Below are 18705 nucleotides of genomic sequence, written 5' to 3' on the forward strand. Positions count from 1 at the left end.
TAATGTTGATCTCACGTTTTGCTTCCTTGTTGTTTAGGTGGAAGGCCGCCGACACTGTCTTTGCCTTGCTGAGCTGTAGCTTCCATTTCTGGAGATATGTTGATATAGTTGACATGTCCTGGCTTAGGTTCCTCTCCATTGACTGCCAATCTCCGGCTGGATGCAGGAGAGCCAGATCGTCTGCATAAGCATACTTCCTGGAGATGGTGTCAGGCAGGTCATAGATGTAAGTGTTAAAGAGGAGGGGAGCCAGGACAGAGCCCTGTGGGACGCCGTTCCTGAGTCGACGTAGTCTACTTCGTCGGCCGCTACCGGTGGAGAGGGTAAAGCTGCGGTTTTGCACAAGTTCCATAATCATATGGACCATGTGCCTGTCAGGAAGGAGACGGAGTAGTTTGCAGGTAAGGCCGCTGTGCCATACAGTGTCGTAGGCAGCCGTGAGATCGACAAACACGGCGCCAGCCTTCTTTTTTGCCGAGAAGCTGTCCTCGATGTCTTGGGTCATCAGAGTGACCTGGTCTACAGTTGATCTTCCGTGGCGAAAGCCAGCTTGTTCCCGAGGGAGCTGAGGGTCTATTATCGGTTCGACACGGGCGTAGATAAGTCTTTCGAGTATCTTGAAGGGGATACAGAGCAGAGAGATGGGGCGGTAGCTCTTCGGATCCCCTGGGGGCTTCTTCGGCTTTGGGACTGCAACCACTAGGGCTCTTCTCCAGATTCTTGGGATGCGCAGGTGACGCAAGCAGCAGGAAAGGAATTCTTTTAACCAGGACCTCATAGAGGGGGCAGCTTGGAGTATTAGTTCCGGGCATAGGTGGTCAAGGCCCGGGGATTTGCCTGGCTTTAGGTGCTGGAGGGCGGAGGCAAATTCTTCTGGGGTAAACTCACCAGAGATGTTGCCCTCGACAGGTGTTGGGACCTTCCAGAGGTCCGTCATTTCCTTGAGGACGGACTTGTCTGATTCACGGTCTCTCGTTCTGTGCACTCCATTTTTCACAAGTTGTGAGGCGATGGCATTTGCTGAAATGGGGCATTGGCGACGAGAGGCACGTGATCTGCCAGTGAGGTTGTTGAGTGTACTCCAAGCTGTGCGGCTGGAGTGCGTGAAGTCGATTGAGTCTATGGCTTCTGTCCAGCGCTTCTTCCTCTTTGAATCCAATCTTGCCAGCAGGGCTGTTGCTGAGTTGGTGGTGGCGGTACCCTGGGGGGAACGGAGGAAGTCGCGGTAAAGCCTGTCGCACTCCACATCCCAGCAAGGTATGTAGTTTTTCCGTCGACCTCGCGGGATGGAGTCTTTTGCCGCAGATATGATTGCATCACAGAAGTCCTGGTAGGCTTCATCCACTTTGATGGTGTGTGGGGATGGGAGGTACTGCGTAGCTTCGTTTGTGAGGAAGCTGTAGTATTCCCAGTCGGCCTTTCTGAAGTTCCATCGCTTGACAGGCTTGCTCGGAATAGGTGTGGCAAGCAAGGGGGCCGTGATTAGCGAGGGTCGGTGTTGAGACCTTGGGAACTTCTCTAACACACGTCTGTCCGGCTGGCGATCATCGGGGTCATCACTTGCGAAAGCCAGGTCTGGGTTCGTGCCAGTGTTCCAACGACCAACTAAATCTTGTCCACATGTAACAGATTTCTCAGCGTTTAGTTTCAAACAAATGGTTAGCTGGCAAGATTAGTGTTATTTGCTTTAAAAGATGCTAAAAACTTTGCGCAGATGTAAAAAACAACAACTTAGTTTTGACATTCAAACAATTTTGCTGAGGAATCAAAATAAAACATATGAGATTGTAGCGCGTAGAAAATTTAAATCGTTCAGACTTGCGCTTTTGTTCTTTAAAACTTTACAAATTACTGCAGAATAATAAGAATCTGGAGTGCTCAAAAACATTTCTTATTCAAACGGCAAATTCTATTTTTGTTTCAAAATAAGTTTATTAATGAAAAAGATTACTTACTCCAATTCGCTTCACGATCCTAGTAGCACTGTGGCCAAAAAATCTAGCTGCGTAGAACATTGCAGTAGCAATAATCCGAATAGAAACAATAATATTAGGCCAACTATCCTAAAATTATTTCGAAAGCATCATTCTCTTTAATATCAGCATCTTTTCGTGAGGTGCAGGTTAGATACTAGACACTTTACTGAGTTAATTCCAATACAGTATTCAGTTAGTTTTAAGCATTGAAAACCAATTTACTTTAACATAAATAAATAAGAATATAGACTATTGCAGTGGAAACATAAACAAGGCAAGTAAAACAAGAGTAAACAAATTGCATTTGAACTGCACTTGATCGATAAAAATCATACTTTTTTCATCTTTTTGCACCTTGACTCACTGTGGCACCTATGAAAGGCAGTGAAAACGTAATATTCCACTACGTATGGTGTGGGTAGTGGGTCTCAAAGCTAACATTAGCAAGTGGGGTGAAAAGTAGAATTTGGGTTGCCAAAACATAGACTATCACTGGGAAGCAACATGGCTGACAAAAAGTTGAAAACATTAATCAGTGAGTGCAAGGTGGATATTGTCGACAGTGTCATTTGCAGGACCTTCATGGTAGTGGTGGCGCAGCGCATAAGGCGTTGACTTTCCAATAACGAGAATCTTGTTCGACACCGGCTAAGCTGGTTGTTGAAAACACCGCTCATCTCTACCCAGGGTGTAATAAATTGGGTGGGCATAATTGCTGAAGGAAAGGCGGCCGAGAGAAAGGAACTGGCCACCCTACTCTTCTCAGTGCCGATGACTTAGTACAATGAGAGCCGTATCTTCTCATACCCGACACTTCAATCAAGTATGGAACCACTTTTACCTAATGGTAGTGGGTGAAGTACAACCGCCAACTTCAAATCATATTTTCAACTTCAATGGAAAACCAAAACAACAGTGTTTGACAAAACGTTGTAGGCTAATTAAATTCCTATAAAATGTTCTCTTATTGTTCAATTAAATCTACAACCGTGTCCGTAAATATTGCACGGTATGATTGAAAGCACGTTCACTTTAACCCCTTAAAACAAAACGCGACTTGAAGATGTCATGAAAGCAATTCTGGAAATCTAGGATGTTCCGTCTGAGAGTCGAACCCAGCTCGATGCACAACATAAAGCACCGCAGCAGGAACAACATACGTGGTCGGCTGATGCCTGCAAAAAAGCTTTTATGAATTTTTTGACACGGGGTTAGCAACATAAACTGACAAAAACATGCCAGACGTGATTTCAACAGTGCAACTCAAAGTAATGTAAGACGGCTAAAAGTAGAAAAATATCTCCTGCATTAAACTTTTAACTGTGTTTTTAGCTTCAAACCGAAACGCATCATCTGCAAATCTTACACTTCATACAAAGACAATACCTCAGGTCAGTCAAATATTACGAATATATACGAATATAAATCATACGAATACCTCAGGTCAGTCAAATATTGTACTTAACATTAAAGAAAAGTTTGCAAATTGTGTAAGCCTATATACCGGTACATCAGAAGAATTACAGCAGGCTATGTGTCAAAGTGATGGTGCAATTTATCAAATATTACTTGTCATGGCCATGCGCACTCTCAGAGCAAATAATGTTTTTTTCAGCATGATATCTGGATCTGATGTGTTGCTTTCATATTATATATTTCATACTTATATTTCATAGTCGTCAACCAGACTAGGGCTATGTTTACAAACGATGATTGTACTCGAGCCCACCAATGTGTAGAGTCTTCAAGTTAATATTGAGCAAGATTTTCATGTATATGGCAATAATGTATCACGTCAAGAGTCGACACTTTTTTGCGGAACACCTGACGGTTGTCCACGAAACACTAGTTGAAAATCACAGGTGTAGTTACAGTATTTATTAAAACTGGTACTTTGGCTGAAATCTAAAAACAACATCTGGAAACACTTTTATTCAAGAAACCCTTGTCTCAGAACGTAGTTTCGCTTCTTGCACTTGTATAATTTTTTGGCTGTATCGAATATATATCAAATTTATCCATACTGTATACACTTACATGTAGAAAGCACTTTGGAACAAATCCGGTATCTTGAAGGGCAGTTACTGTAACACCAACATTTTCAAGGTTACTTCGCCATTCTATGTCGGAGTCGCAGTCAGACATTGCTTCAACCTCGTCTAGAGCAGGTTGTGAGTAGGGCCAGGCATATTTTTCACCCCGACAAGTGAAGTTACCACCATCAACACTTGCATCACATATTGCGATTTGTGCAGAAGACTCGTGGGCACTCTTTTCTGGTAAAAGTTCATCACCAACAGCTGTTTCTTTGAGAGACTTGCTGCCACTTTCATTGGTAGATGTCACATGATCTGTCTGGAGATTGGAAGTTTCGTCTAAATCGTCTTCTAATGAATCTCGTTGAACTTCTGATAAAGAATGATTCTTTGAAAGACACGACTTAGCACCAATGCAAGAGCATTGTTTTTTAACCTCTGATTTACAAATAAGCCCTGAATCTTGATTTTCTGAGTAATTTATCAAGACATTTGATTCACCTTCAATATCGGTGGATGGTTTTTGCGCAAGAATACCAACATCAAGTTTTGCAGCATTTGAGTTTGCTTCCGTTTGGGGAATGCAATGAACATCATCATGCTTGAAGTGTGTGGTAGTTTGTTCATGTGAGCTAGCTGTAGATGCATTGGATACGGTCGACACATCTTTACTGCCATACTTGATACCTTGGTTCGACTGAGTCTTGACAAAGTCATGTAAAAGAACTTGCTCCGCAGTCGCATTATTCGTGTTGATACGACCAGGTCCGATCGTTGGTTTATTCGTGCAAATGACTGGAGGATAAGATATCTTTTGACGTTTTTTCTTAGGTTGTAAAATGGGAAGTTCGTCATCCACCCAGTCTGGGCAGGACCGTTCCTGAGATGATTCCCTGCCACCAGTGGTTACTTCTTTTAAACTGCTATTCTGCTGTTCTAGATAATTTTCCGCTTGGGTGTTAGGAAGTTTATGCTGATGCGATGTGAACTGCGTAGATGAATTAAAAGCTTCATTTCGTTTGTTGGAGCACTTCGAAAAAGTCGGTAATTGAAAATTGCTTAAAACACGTGAAGTGGGCTCTGCCCACTTCACGTGTTTGTTTACTAGGGATGTTACAGAAGGAAAAGCAATTGTGGACACTTGCATGTTTGACTTTTCCAAAACTTTAGACAATGTCACTTCACACTCATTAGGGAATGAATTTGTGATAGTTTTCAACACTTCAGTCACGTTACTGGGAGAAGATGACAATGGTGGCGAGCAAGAAGTTAAAACATTCTCATCAACCTTTATTTTCATAGTTCCCTCCATACTTCTAGAACCATTCAAGTGGGAAGAAGAGCAATTGCCAGAAATGAAATGGCTTACATCGGCTGCGATAATTTTCTCAGCAGTGTCCTGACTCTGTGCAGGCAGAAATGCGATATCTGAAACTGGAATTGCATTGTCTGCATCACACGGCTCCTTAGCATTATTACTATTCCTTTCATCATCACTGATGTCAGAGTAAGCATCATTGAAAAAAGATTTATGTATGTTGATATATGTACCATCTTTGTTGCTTTTTTCAGGACCACCAACAGAAGACGATTCCAGCATAGATTGATCGATGTTTGAAGTAGTAGAAGGACGAGTCCGACCAGAAATATGATGAGGTTTGTCGGTTGTTGCATCACTGACTTTAAGACTTGGTGTACATTTCTTAATGGACGATTTTTCTACATTATTTAATGGCATCGCACAAGGAATCTTCATCTTTAAAGCATCTAATCGTTCAACCTTACTGAGAGTTGCCTCAGGTATATGTTTAACAGAGCCACCACATGGGGTGACCTGAACGACTGACTCCTGTTGTTTAGTTTGTGGGACAGATTTCTCAGAAATTGGAGATGCTACACATTTCATGGGGCAAATGTTATCATATGAGTTTTCAGGCAAGTCACTGACTGCCATTGAGTAACTTTCGGGACTGTTCGATTTTCCAACAGCAAAAGATGTACCAGCAAGTTGAATTACTTTTTCATCTGAAACAACAGAAGTATTATCAGCCCTGATTGAAAGAATCGATGCAACATTAGTCTTAATGGTTTTAACTTGACGCTGTTGTTTGCTAGGAAACCCCAAGATTGATGGTGGCACAATGTTATGGTTTGATGAAATGTTAGGAAGTGTTGCGTTACTGTTCGCTAATGGCTTTACAATACTGCTAGATTCAGCTTCGAAAGGAAGTTTAATAATTTCTTTGGAATCCAGTGAGGGCGTGTTCAAATTGACACCAAAGTCTGTGTTATTTACAACTGCATTCAAGACGCTTGTGTTTGAGCAACTAGCAATCGTGTGAATACGCAAAGTCGACTGATTTTGCACGACGTTGCCATCAGCTTTCATGAGAAGAAAACAGTTTAGACAGCGATCTCTTAAAAGAAATTGGTATTTTAAACTCAAAATAGGTCTCGGGTCAACACCGATACGTTCATTCCCAAAGACTGGGATTGCCTTGTCAACTTCACAGTTTTTACAAAAAGAATGTCTATTTCTTTTAACGTAGTCGGGTTCAGGGAGAAAGGAAATGGGCTCCGCCCGATATCCTTGACAATGCTGCCTCACCACCACTGATGCAGCATCACTGTGCCTTGGTTTGTTTGAAAAAATTACTAATGTTTCATTTGTAACTGTCGTCATGTTTCGGGGTGAAACAGAACGCTGAACTTTGAACATTCCTTTTTTATCCTCCGCATATTTTCCACAGTGTGCTATACTTGAAGTAGACGGTTTGGTTAAGGTAGGGGGGAGTTTGTTGTTGGTTGTTGACACCGGCGTCACTTGGCTAAAAGGCTCACCAGGTTTTGAATTGTGGGTGGAATGTAACTCAATTCCTTCAGTGAGCCGTAAATCGGAAAAGGCTTCTTGAAACTGTTTGGGTTTCTTAAAATATGCATCATCATCTGTTGCGCTTTGCTTAAATTGTCGATCCTCTGACAGTGACACGTGTTGCAGAAAAACGGCAGTGTCTGTTGTGCGTTGCTCAACCTGTGTAGCATCGGCTGAGTGTTGTTCAGATGTCCTGTTTACAGGATCACCTGACTGAATTGTTACCGATGGAAGTTTCAATTCTTCTCCAACAAGAACAGGTTTTTCTACATCCAGCCGCACACGAAACAGAGTTCCTGAAACATCCAATAACAAAAGAAAATATAAATAAACTGGAGAAATAGGCTAAAGTTCAAAATATTTGATCTTTTTATCTATATTATGTTAGAGTAACATATCTCTACCCAGAACAACCTATATACACACTAGGGTGGGTCGATTTCTCTATTTATCATATAAATTTGAACATAAGTGCCACTTTACCTTCTAAACATTTCCTCTAAGTTTAAAATCGTTTTGTGCACAGCAACCCATTACCCCAATGACCCTCTGTTTCTGTAACAGGGTTGCAAGATTGGGCGAAAAGTTGCGGAAATTTTTGTCATTTTATCTCATTTTTTCGCCCAATCCGGCAATCCTGCGCAGTGAGCGAACTTCTAATAGTTGTGCGGTTAGCACGCCACAAAAAAACTTTGTGAAACTGACTCTTTATCTTATTCATCCGATAATGATTCGAGTTTCATGGAGAGTGTCTCAACAAGTAGTGCCTACAATACCATCCCAATCCCTTGTGTTGCAAGGGAATCCCATCAAAAGATGGTTTCTGACGAAACAGTTGCTGCTATTGCCACTGCTACTTTGCAGGATGTGTTAGAAAAAGACTTCTCCACAGACATCATTATTGACCCACGGAAAGTGAGACATAGCCGAGTCAAGAGGCGTACTGGATTGAAATCAACCCAACATGTCGTCAATAATTTTATATCGCTCTATTTCGATGGGAGAAAGGATGAGTAATATGTCTTTGATGACTACCACCACAGGAGAAATAAAAAAAAATACCATTACGTTTTACTGACACAACCTGGTGACATCTAGATCTCTCATGTCACAACACCAAGTGGTCGTTCAGTTGACATTTTAAAATGTATGATCGACGAGAATGTGAACATGGATGGAATTCGAATAACAGGTTGTGACGGGATAGCAGTGAACACTGGGAATTGAAAAGAAGATCATATCCATTATCCAGTGTGAAGTTCAGTGGAATATATGTTGGCCTATGCTGCCCATCAATGAGTTACCATTGCAGCATCTATTTGGATTATTTGGAAAGACATCTGGTCCAGAAACATTCATTGGTGAAATTGGCGATATTCTGTGATCAAACCTTATAGCCTTGGAGATCGCATTGTTTGATAAAATTGAAACTCCCCATTTGCCAAAATTGGTCAATTCAAAGATTTAAGCACAGACCAGATGTACCTTTTGGAAATCTGCCATGTAATCAGTTCTGAGGAATGCTCTGAAACACTCTTACACAGAGATCCTGGGAAATATAACCTAATCATTCACAGGAGCAAATCGAATGTGCCGCTATTATGTTAGTCAAACCCATCCATCAGAAGCTGTTAAAACATTGACACGATTCATTGCAACTGTATATGGGCTTGTATGGTTTGCACTAAGATGGCCACAGATATCAGCGATGCTCCAGCAGTAGGCTACTTTTCCTTATGATACAACTCAGTCGTGGAATTGAGCCAGTAGAAATGCAGTCTGTCATCGACAAATCGATGAAGCAAAATTGTTATGCAGCTCACCCCGAAAACTTGCTATATGCCATGTTTCATCACAATAGACCTGCCATTCTTGAAGTAGCTGTTAGCGAATTCTGAAAGCACGAAAGCTTTCATCTACAATAATATGAAAATTCCATCGCCCTGCTGATCAACTTAATCTTAATGCGATGGATTATATTGATATGATCGACTCACTGGACACAGATTGACGTTACTGAACCACCATTATTATCATCTAACTTAAGAACTAAGAGTGAGGATGAACTTTGGGATGCAATAAAGTCAGTCCCAGTGAAGTCGTCATACACACCACAGACTCAAGCCGTTGAAAGAATGATTCGTGTAGTCGCTGAGGTTAGCCCCAAAACTGTCGGAAAGGAAAAAGGAACTCTGATTTATTCTACCTTAGATGCAAGGAAGCAGCGGCCTATATTTGAATCAAAGAAAGACTGTGTTGTTTAGTTTAACATCTAGGTTTGGTTTTAATTCATTAAATTTCAATTTTGTTTTGATTTCACTGTAGCCTACCTATTGAATATAATTTACCGTGAAGTAGAAAATTGTATTTTTCCATACCACCTGGGGTAAGTGGTTAGGATCACACCATCACATTGAAATTTTAACACTTTATTTAGTATGGCAAGCCTCACCTAAATACCGATTTATGCGACAATCCGACAATTTTATGTGAAAATCGACCCACCCTAATACACACGCCTTGCTAACGTGCAAACCTATAATAATGACAGGAAGCCAATGCAATTTAGATTTTGAACTCTCCGCCAGGACCCAGCCGAGTCACACTAATCAAATTTTAGATAAGTTGGTTCATATCATAAAAACAAAACATAAAAGATTTCCAGTTGTCGAAGTTTTAACCTATCTACTATAGCAGGGGTTTTCAGCCTGAGGGTTACCAGTTACCACCCTATTCCGAGACGCCTGAAAATCCGATGTATATATCGTTTTAATTTTTTGCAAGAATAAAAACTACGTCTTTTTGCAATCAACCATTCCTCGACCTGAGGCTATACTTTATTACTATTGTTTAAGCTTTAAGACTATGCAAAGGCTTCGATATAGAAAAGCATTCAATATTGTTCACATAGTTTTTGTGTGTTGCTTTTGCAGATTAAAGTTAACCAGTAACCATGCTATGGCAAAAAGAAAGATTATTTGGAATCCTACCACGTCAAATATGGATTTGTCAGAATCATGTCCAATGACGTTGAAAAATTTCAGTGTTTAGACAATTTTGTTTGAATTGAAAGTTCTTTCAACAACAGTTTCACGCATTAACAAGCTTGTTAAAAATATGCAGCAGCAACCATCTCACTGAAACTGATTTCAATAAACCCATACAAGATTGCAATACATTCAACCAGTGAAAATGTACCTTATATTCATTATTTTTCTCCCATAATCGAGCCAAGCTTGTAACCGAACGAAATGTGATAGAAGTCGTAATAACATCGTAAGACACTTTTGGTTTCAGAAGTTTGCATTAGAACAGCGGAACGAGACCAGGGTTGATCGGTTTAAACCGCCCGGTTAAAACCTGGTTTAAACCGGGCAGTTTTGACCACCTATTACTGGTCAAAACTGGTCAAAACCCCTTTAGTGTATGAATCAAGTTGATTTTCAATTGAATTAAAAATATTACCCTCCACCTCCATGTTTAGTAATGATGTTCAACTATATTTTGTTTTGATCAACAATAACCTAAATGCTGGATTTGGAACAAAAAATATTCAATTTCTCTGTTTATTTTTGATATTTCAATCAGTTGGTTACCGTATTTTACAGACCATAAAGCGCATCCGATTATAAGGCGCACTGTCAATAAATTGCTTTGATTAGTTTTTTGTTCAGACATAAGACGCACATGGCTATAGAACGCAACGTATTTTAAGGAGTATGGGTTACCGTATAAAGCTCATTAAACAAAAATGCGTAATAAATGTAAGCAAGTCACAATAGTACAATGAGCAAAAGAAAAAATGGGCCTAGTAAATATCACAGTTTCTAGTTGCTTTTATTGTGTAAGACGGTGGTTTATTTATATATATAATAATAGTATCGGTACGGTACTGGTTTTGAGTGTAGGCAATAAAACACTACTTGATCCATACATGGAAAGAAAAGAAAAACAACTGGATGGACTGGATGGAAAGAAAAACAAATGAATTTGTTTCCCAACAAATAAACGATAAATGGAGTCTGATTAATAACATTAACCTCAGAAAATTGAGATATTTCGGACACATAGCAAGAAGCAACTCGTTGGAAAATTCAATGTTGACTGGGATGGTGCAAGGCAAACGAACAAAAGGACGACAAAAAATGAAATATTTTGACAATATCAAGCAAATTACAGGAATAAAAAGCATACCGGAAACACTAATAAAAACAAAGGACAGAACAAAATGGAGGCAGTTCATAAGGGAGATCACAGCTGATCAAACATGATCAATCTGTTGAAGAAGAAGAGATCCATACATTAGGCGCACCGGCTTATAAGGCGCACAATCAATTTATAAGGAAAAAAAAAGGATTTGAATTGTGCCTTATGGTCCGTAAAATACGGGTATTTTAATTATTGAGAAAATTCCAAGTCTAAAAATACCTAAGTTTCTGATGAACCAAAAAATGCTTGGTAGAACGATGAGCAATTTGCACAGCCAACTGAAGTACAAGAATTAATTCCAACAATTTTTTTTTATGAAAAACATTTACCATCAAAGTTTGCTTGACAGGTCGGTATTGGCGGCCATTAATGAAAGTTTAGCTATTTCGACGCCTGCATATCAAAATATTCATAACTCACAACCATACGCGCCGACTCCCGGGGGGGCCGAGGGGAGGCGCCCCCCGTAAACTTATGGTTGAGGGGCAACAAAAATGGCTATTACAAGTGGTGTTTCAAAGATAAAATACTTCACGAGAGATTTAGATCATTTAAACGGACTTAGAGAATGCCGAAAGCGACGCTATTGCCCGCAAAACAGCAGCTGATCACATGGCTTTCTCTGGAACGTGAATTACTACTGACATGCACACCGCACGCACGCTCACAGTCACACACTGCTTATCTTCCCGCGCGTGAGGAGCAGCTTCAAAGTCAAAACGCGTGGTAGCGAAAAAGCGAATGCGAGGTTGAATAATTAGTCTCATTTCACGAGTTATCCAAACGTCCGTTAGATTTTTTGTGACTTCAAACATGAAATCGATTTTAGCAAACTTTATCGAGTTGAAACTACGACACACCGAACAATTACGTGAATACAGATTGGAAATCATACCGTATGGAAATTTCAAAGTAGAGCGTAGAGTAACTTACGCTGCTGGAATAGTCACGTAACTGTTCACTGCAGTATTACGTAAACCAGCTAAATTAGACGAGCTATTTTCAACGAGGTCTTCCTGCTGTGAGATCAATTATGATTCAACAGAACGCATTGTTTTCTTCGCAATGTGTGAGAATTATATCGAAAACCGATAAAAGAAAGGGTGTTTAATGGTCTTGGTCGCAGATATTGCCTGCATTAACGACGTCTCCTACCGCTATTATCACCTAGCCAACCTGACATCATTGTTTTATGCGGCCGCTAAGGTTTGACGGCGGCGACTTCAACGATCATGGAATGTTACGTAATAAGAACGATTATATCCTACACGCAAAAATAAAAAAATTGATCTCTAGAACAGCTCTTTTTGCTGTTTTGTCTCGTGAGCTTTGTATATTGCTCAACAAGTGAATAAAGTTTAGAATTGACAAGAAATCATTAAATTTGAAAATTAAGTTTGAATCTTTGCAAATAAACGTATTCAAAACTTTTACTTCGGCCGACGCCATTTCACACTTCGTAATCTACGTCGGCAATGATTTTGCCGCAGCAAAAATGCGTTAATTTTGAAAACTGCCGAGCTGGGGACAACAGCTTGTCCCGTGTATAAGTTGAACCTGTCTTTTTGAGGTGAAAATCACTTGCGATATACGGTATATATTCGATAAAAGACTGACTTTCGATAAAAAGCATAAGAGAAAACACTTCGCCGTTGTTAACGCTTTGAAGGTAAGTAATTAGCAAAACGCGCGATACGAGGTTAATAAAACTGATAGCGGGTTTCCACTCTGCTTGAGATCATGATTTTTTGCGTTTTATTTCGATAACTTCACTGTCTTGGTCGTTGTTATTCACTCGCACGAAAAGGAAATGAATCGGCTTGTTTTCCAACTGTTCCAATTATGAGCTAATAATATCAAAATTATTACGACTAGGCGTACTGTATGCGTAAAACTAATCGTTTCAAGCAGCGGTTCTAATAAATTCGGTTTGCGACCTAGGTGTCAATATAAACAAGACGGTAAGCTTAATCAAAGATTATTTTAATCCAGTAAAATAGCATTATGGTTATGACGTCATCACCTTTCTCGCCCCCCAAGGTTTTTTGAAAAGTCGGCGCCTATGCTCACAACTGCTTTTATATTTCCTCAATAGCCCATAGCCCAGGTAGCGGACCTTTCACTACATACAAATATTTTTCTGGGTTTTGACCAGTTTAAACCTAGTTTTCACCGATCAACCCTGAACGAGACATAAGTGGATGTCATCGTGAATCTAATTTGGTTAATTTTGCATTAAATATGCTTTTATTGAATATTTTTGTAGGTGGGTGGTGAAGCTATGTCGCTTGTTCTGAGGGGGTCACGATGCAGAAAAGGTTGAAAATCCATGCACTAGAGCAGGGGCGTGCAACTGTTTATCTCAATGGGCCACAACGTACAATTATAATGAAGCTGAGGGCCAGTCTATCGAATAACACATGAATTTATATGAAAAATTTATTTAATGGAAACGTACACACAATCGTTACACATTGAGTGAGTGATTAATGAGATGTCTGATATCTTCTCTGTCCAGAGATCTTGCCAATGTCAGCTTTGACGGAGGAAGTGGCAACTCGAAGTTGACTTGACAAGTGCTCATCTGTAAGCTGATTCCTGCATTTTGTCTTGAACAGCTTCATTTTTGAAAAGAACTGCTCTCATAATGCAATGCTATCATGCTATAATATTTAGCAGAGTGTTTTGCACAGTAATGTCGCTTGATATTGTACTCTTTCATTAGGCTACTGCTATAGTGTTTTGACAAATCAGGCAAACAACATCTAGATTGTGTTGAACAACGAAGTAATTTATACAGCACTCATTGTTGAACTTCCGGCTTTCATAATCAACCTTCCTTTTCTTACTTGTAGACATTTTTACTATGCTAAGCTTTTTGTAGAATAAATATTAATATATTCACCACACTGCACCCATAAAGTAAGATTTATGTTAGGGAACGTTCAAATATTACGTAACGCTTTTTTTTCCGAATTTTTGACCCCCCCTCCCCCATGTAACGCCAACGTAACGCTTTTTTCAATCCCCCCTCCCCCATGTAACGCTTTTTCACTACGAATTCAGCACAAAAAACTACCATTCCGTACTCGAAAGCGTTACGTAACGTTTTGCTTGAACCCCCTCCCCCCCGATGTGACGCTAACGTAACGCTTTGCATAAACCCCCCCTCCCCCTCGAAGGCGTTACGTAATATTTGAACGTTCCCTTGCTGAATCATTGCCAGAAGAACAAGGCGGTTTTCTACAACGCTTACTAATGACGCAACAATAATGCTAATGATGTAATAATGCTAAAAGTCAATAACGCTAATGATGATGTTACAAATAACAACATCTTCCGATCTAACAGTGAAAAGCATTTAAAAATAATGGGCTACTTGATGAAGAATGTGCGGGCCACGTAAATGGGTACCGCGGGCCGTTCTCTGGCCCGCGGGCCGTATGTTGCACACCTCTGCACTAGAGTGTGCGGAATGACCTTCAAATGGGATATGATGATACCTTCCGCTTCTGTTGTTTCGAAAGAAAATTTCAAAACAATGATATCAGAGGTCTTAGAATATACTGCTCTCAGAGGCTTTTTTTTCGCTGAGACTTTTCGGTCATTTGTCCGAAATGACTTGAAAAAATTCGGTCATTTTTTATTTATTTGGGTCATTTGTTCTGATGAAAATATTTCCTTTCAAGTAGCTGATACAATCCAAAATTTGCACTTCCTGACTAGCTACAACAAGTTTCGCTGAGAAACGTTGTCGTGTTTTATCTCGAAAGGGACATTTTGAGCGAATTGACTATATTTTTTTCGGACATTTTGCTAAAAAATCGGTCAATGACCGATAAATGACCGAAAAAAAAACCCAGACTGGTACTGATTGTATTCTAACAATCAGGGCTAAAGTTAAAATTATCTACCCCCTAATATTAGCGATTCAAACTGTTATTAAGCGTAGCAGATCATTTTCAAGCCAAATTTCAAGCTTGTACGTTGGTATGGCGTGTGCATATATATAGGTTGCCATGCTTCCACCCCCACACTGTTATGATAAAGTAATCTAGAACAAGTAAATCGATAAATAGGTTAGAAGAACTTCCCGCCAACAAATGGCTAACTTGATTACTGATGTCCCTGACATGCCTAGAATATTCACAATAGCTACACACAGGGCTGCGATTTTAGCCTTTTTCGGCGGCAATGCCGCTCGACAGGCGCCGTCACTATTCGACAAACGCCGTGTCTCACGGAAAAAAAAAATTAAAAAGGAAAAAAAAACTGAGGGAGAACGTCAAGTCAGGTCGAGGAACGATCTGGGGGGGGGGGGGCATCACGTGATGCTATCATCCCAGCCAGCAAAACTGGTCCTTTTCACATTGATTTATCGTCTGCAGACGTAAAAAGGACCATCTTTGCTGAATGGGATAAGAGTGCCGACTTACATAAATTTTCTTGCGCCAGGTACTTCAAGACAAGGCCTAAAAGCGACGATTGACACGAGAAATTTCCAAGGCGTCAGCGCCGCGATTTTGAACACTGCGGAAAATGTTTTGATCGAAGTTTTAACGCCTGGCATCAAACTTTTCGCCACAAAAATATCAGTTGGCGTTCAGTAGCAGAGGACACAGCTTGTTGTACTAACCACACGCAAATCTGTAGCTATTACTGCAGTAAATGATTTTATTTTAAGTGCTCGCGTTAAAATTATGACTTATGCCTACTGAACGTCATCTGACATTTTTTAATCCGAATGCTCTAACTAGACGCTGCGTAGGCGCATCAGCAGTTTACAGAACACACTGTGACTGAGACTCATTACATTTTAAGACTTAAAGTCACACGTAATCAAAACTTCGCAGTGGTTGCCAGATGATTCTGCTGACTGTCGCTGGTACCGAAAAGTGTTTCAACAGAATGCATCATTAGCGACTGACAAGTTTCCATAACGGTTGGGAGGCGTTCATAACTGATGTCAACCACTTTTTGAGGTCTTCGTTTGTCTCTTTTCTGAGGTGATTTGCTTAAGCTTCACTATAAACCGTGACACTGCAAAGCAACTAGATAAATTGTATAGGTCACCACCGTTCCGAACGGCTAAACTTATGGTATTGTCACCCAGTTTGTCCATCGCCCACATGGTCTCACCCAAGAGGATTTCGACCAGATGTCGTGTACCATGGAAGGTATACAACTTAGAGCTTGATACTCCTTTGCAATCACTCAACCAGCGTCCGATTAAAAACTTAAGTAAATGACTCTGACGTACATCCACACACCTTGTGCGGCAATTCGCTGCCAAACGCTTATCTGACTCTTGTGACGTCATATTACTATTCGACAAGCAAACGCAGGATTTTTGGTCGTTCGACAAGAAAAAAAAAAATCGTAGCCCTGGCTACATAAAATGCATGAGTTTTCTATTGTATGAAAAAATGACTTTTAAATAATTTCTCACCAGTACAATTTTGTTCTTGCTGTTTTTTCATTTGTTTTTTACTTTTGGTTGCAGAATCTTTCTCATCAGCGACTTTCACCATATCCATGAGTGTCAACGCATAACAACGAACCTTCTCTCTTGTGTTTCGATCTAAATATTTTCTCTATTGATCTTTAATTCAATTTTGAAGTAAATCGTCATCAAACAAAATGTTAGTACTATGTAAGGATGGAACGACCTAAAGCTCTGGCCAAACTTCGGCTCCGAGCCGAAGGTGATAGTGGCATCGGCCCGAAGGTGTATCTGTGTGTGCATGTGTCCAGGTTCACTTGACAGGTTCACTTTGGATAAATCTAATTATTTGTATCGTTCTGGTACTGCAGTGATGCAAAAATAGGCTAAACATGTTACCTGTAACATTGGTCAACCCCTAGCGCAGAAGAAAAAAAAACAAATTTTCAAAATTTTTTTTTTCATAAAAGGTACAGAATAATACAGAAGATTTAGCAGACAATGTGTTGCAAATTTGCAACATTGAGCAATGAAGGGTCATTGGGTCAATTCAAAGCAGGCCTCCAAATTTGTGTTTATTGACGGCAGACAAATGCGTCCGGTCTGAGCAGCTGTATCGGCGGACAAATTAAGCCTCACGGCGGACACACCAGTTTTAGCGTCGATCGTCATGTTTAATCACTTTATCTTGATAATTCTTCGCCATTTGAGAACTATTGCTATGCTTTTTAAAACTTCAGTGAATTACTCAGAAACGCTTTCATCAGGCTAACGACGTGCGCTTGAAGAGTCAAAGCGCCCTGTGGCTGCTTAATACGCCGCATAACTGATTAACTTCCACCGAACGAGGTCGTGTGGCTTCTTGCGTCACAATGCTCTGGGCACGAGTCGGAAAACTTCTACACTAACGCTACAATTTTCTGTTGTGCAAAGTTTCACTGGGCTTTTATCTTTAGATTTATTTTTGCGTGTCATGTGAGCGAAAGTGACTTTTCCCTGGGCTTTTTCATTCTTAGTGTAATACCAAAATTTAATAAATTTTGCTGCATCTTGCTGTAATAGCTCACTCGTATGATCTAATTTTGTAACAAACCTTGCTTGATCAATATTACTCGGTGATCAAAGCTAGACATTGTGACGTAAGACTTGAACTAAGTTGCGCGTGATTTGTGTAGAAGTACTGGACTTTCATCCATTTTTAGCGAAGAATTCACCTTCGTTGCGCTGATTCAATGTCATCAATCGTTGAAGCAACGTAAAAATCGAAAGTCTTCTTGCTTGAATGGAAGCTAAGGAATACAGTATTCACATTTTCTAGATGCGCGGGAAATTATATTCTCGCAACAATTGTTCGTGCTATGCAATGACGATTTGTATCGCTAGTTTATGTGTTACTTCTCAGCGGACAAACATGACCGATCTAAATGGTACTTCCCGCGGACGTCACATGCTGTGACAGCGGACTTGTCCGCCGTGAATTTCGAGGCCTGCAAAGCATTTTTGGTTTAATTTTCTTCAAAAATCTTCATTCTACATAGGGCGCTATGGGAAATATAACATAAAAAAGAGGATCAAGTCAATCAAAAATCTTAAATATCTTGAAAACAATTCTATTTCTATATCAGGTCGATGAACACATCGCCAAATTTGAAACCTACCCAAAAAATTACCTCTGACCAACATTGTCAGTAGGCACATATTAGAGCGCTTGGTGAGAGCAGCAAACAACTGCTCGGTTGTAACATTGATTTAAACTATGGTATATGAAGCAGATATGATACGAAGCCGAAAGCCAAAAGGAATTCTGTAGTCGAAACATCCTGCTTCCGACCAGAATGTTGTGTCTGATGCAGTATTAGCAGGGGCTCTATCCACTTTTAGAATTCGGGGGGTGATTTTTGGACAGTGGGTTAAAATCATCATAGTCATTTCACTTCTGGGGGCTACACCCCCCAGACAAGCACCAGCTTCATTGATCATCAACGTACACAGGGTTTCCAAATGGTTTCACAAAGTATGTTTCGATCGGAAATGGCATTTTTGGGTAAGCATTTACCTAAGTTAAAACTCCACAGTGTAAACGCCTGTCACGTAGTTCAGGGTTACCAAATCAAAGAAGTGATAACAGCCGAAACATTTTTTTTTCAAAATTCCTTCAATACAGTAAAA

General features: G+C 40.2%; 1 protein-coding gene across 1 annotated transcript in view; it reads right to left on the bottom strand.

The window, feature by feature from the left end:
• Positions 1 to 1920: 1920 nt before the first annotated feature.
• The window catches only part of LOC145772599 (uncharacterized), a 28870-nt gene continuing 12085 nt past the window's right edge, over positions 1921 to 18705 (bottom strand). Inside the window, exons 3-5 of the mRNA XM_082584459.1 lie at positions 16543 to 16674; positions 4014 to 7180; positions 1921 to 3151 (exon numbers count right to left, since the gene is read on the bottom strand). Of these exons, the coding sequence (XP_082440585.1) occupies positions 3065 to 3151; positions 4014 to 7180; positions 16543 to 16630 (3342 nt within the window). The 5' untranslated portion in view covers positions 16631 to 16674 and the 3' untranslated portion in view covers positions 1921 to 3064. The remainder of the gene's footprint in view (positions 3152 to 4013; positions 7181 to 16542; positions 16675 to 18705) is intronic.

Source organism: Aplidium turbinatum, chromosome 6 (assembly GCF_918807975.1).
Source record: "Aplidium turbinatum chromosome 6, kaAplTurb1.1, whole genome shotgun sequence".
In the NCBI taxonomy this organism is placed as follows: domain Eukaryota; kingdom Metazoa; phylum Chordata; class Ascidiacea; order Aplousobranchia; family Polyclinidae; genus Aplidium; species Aplidium turbinatum.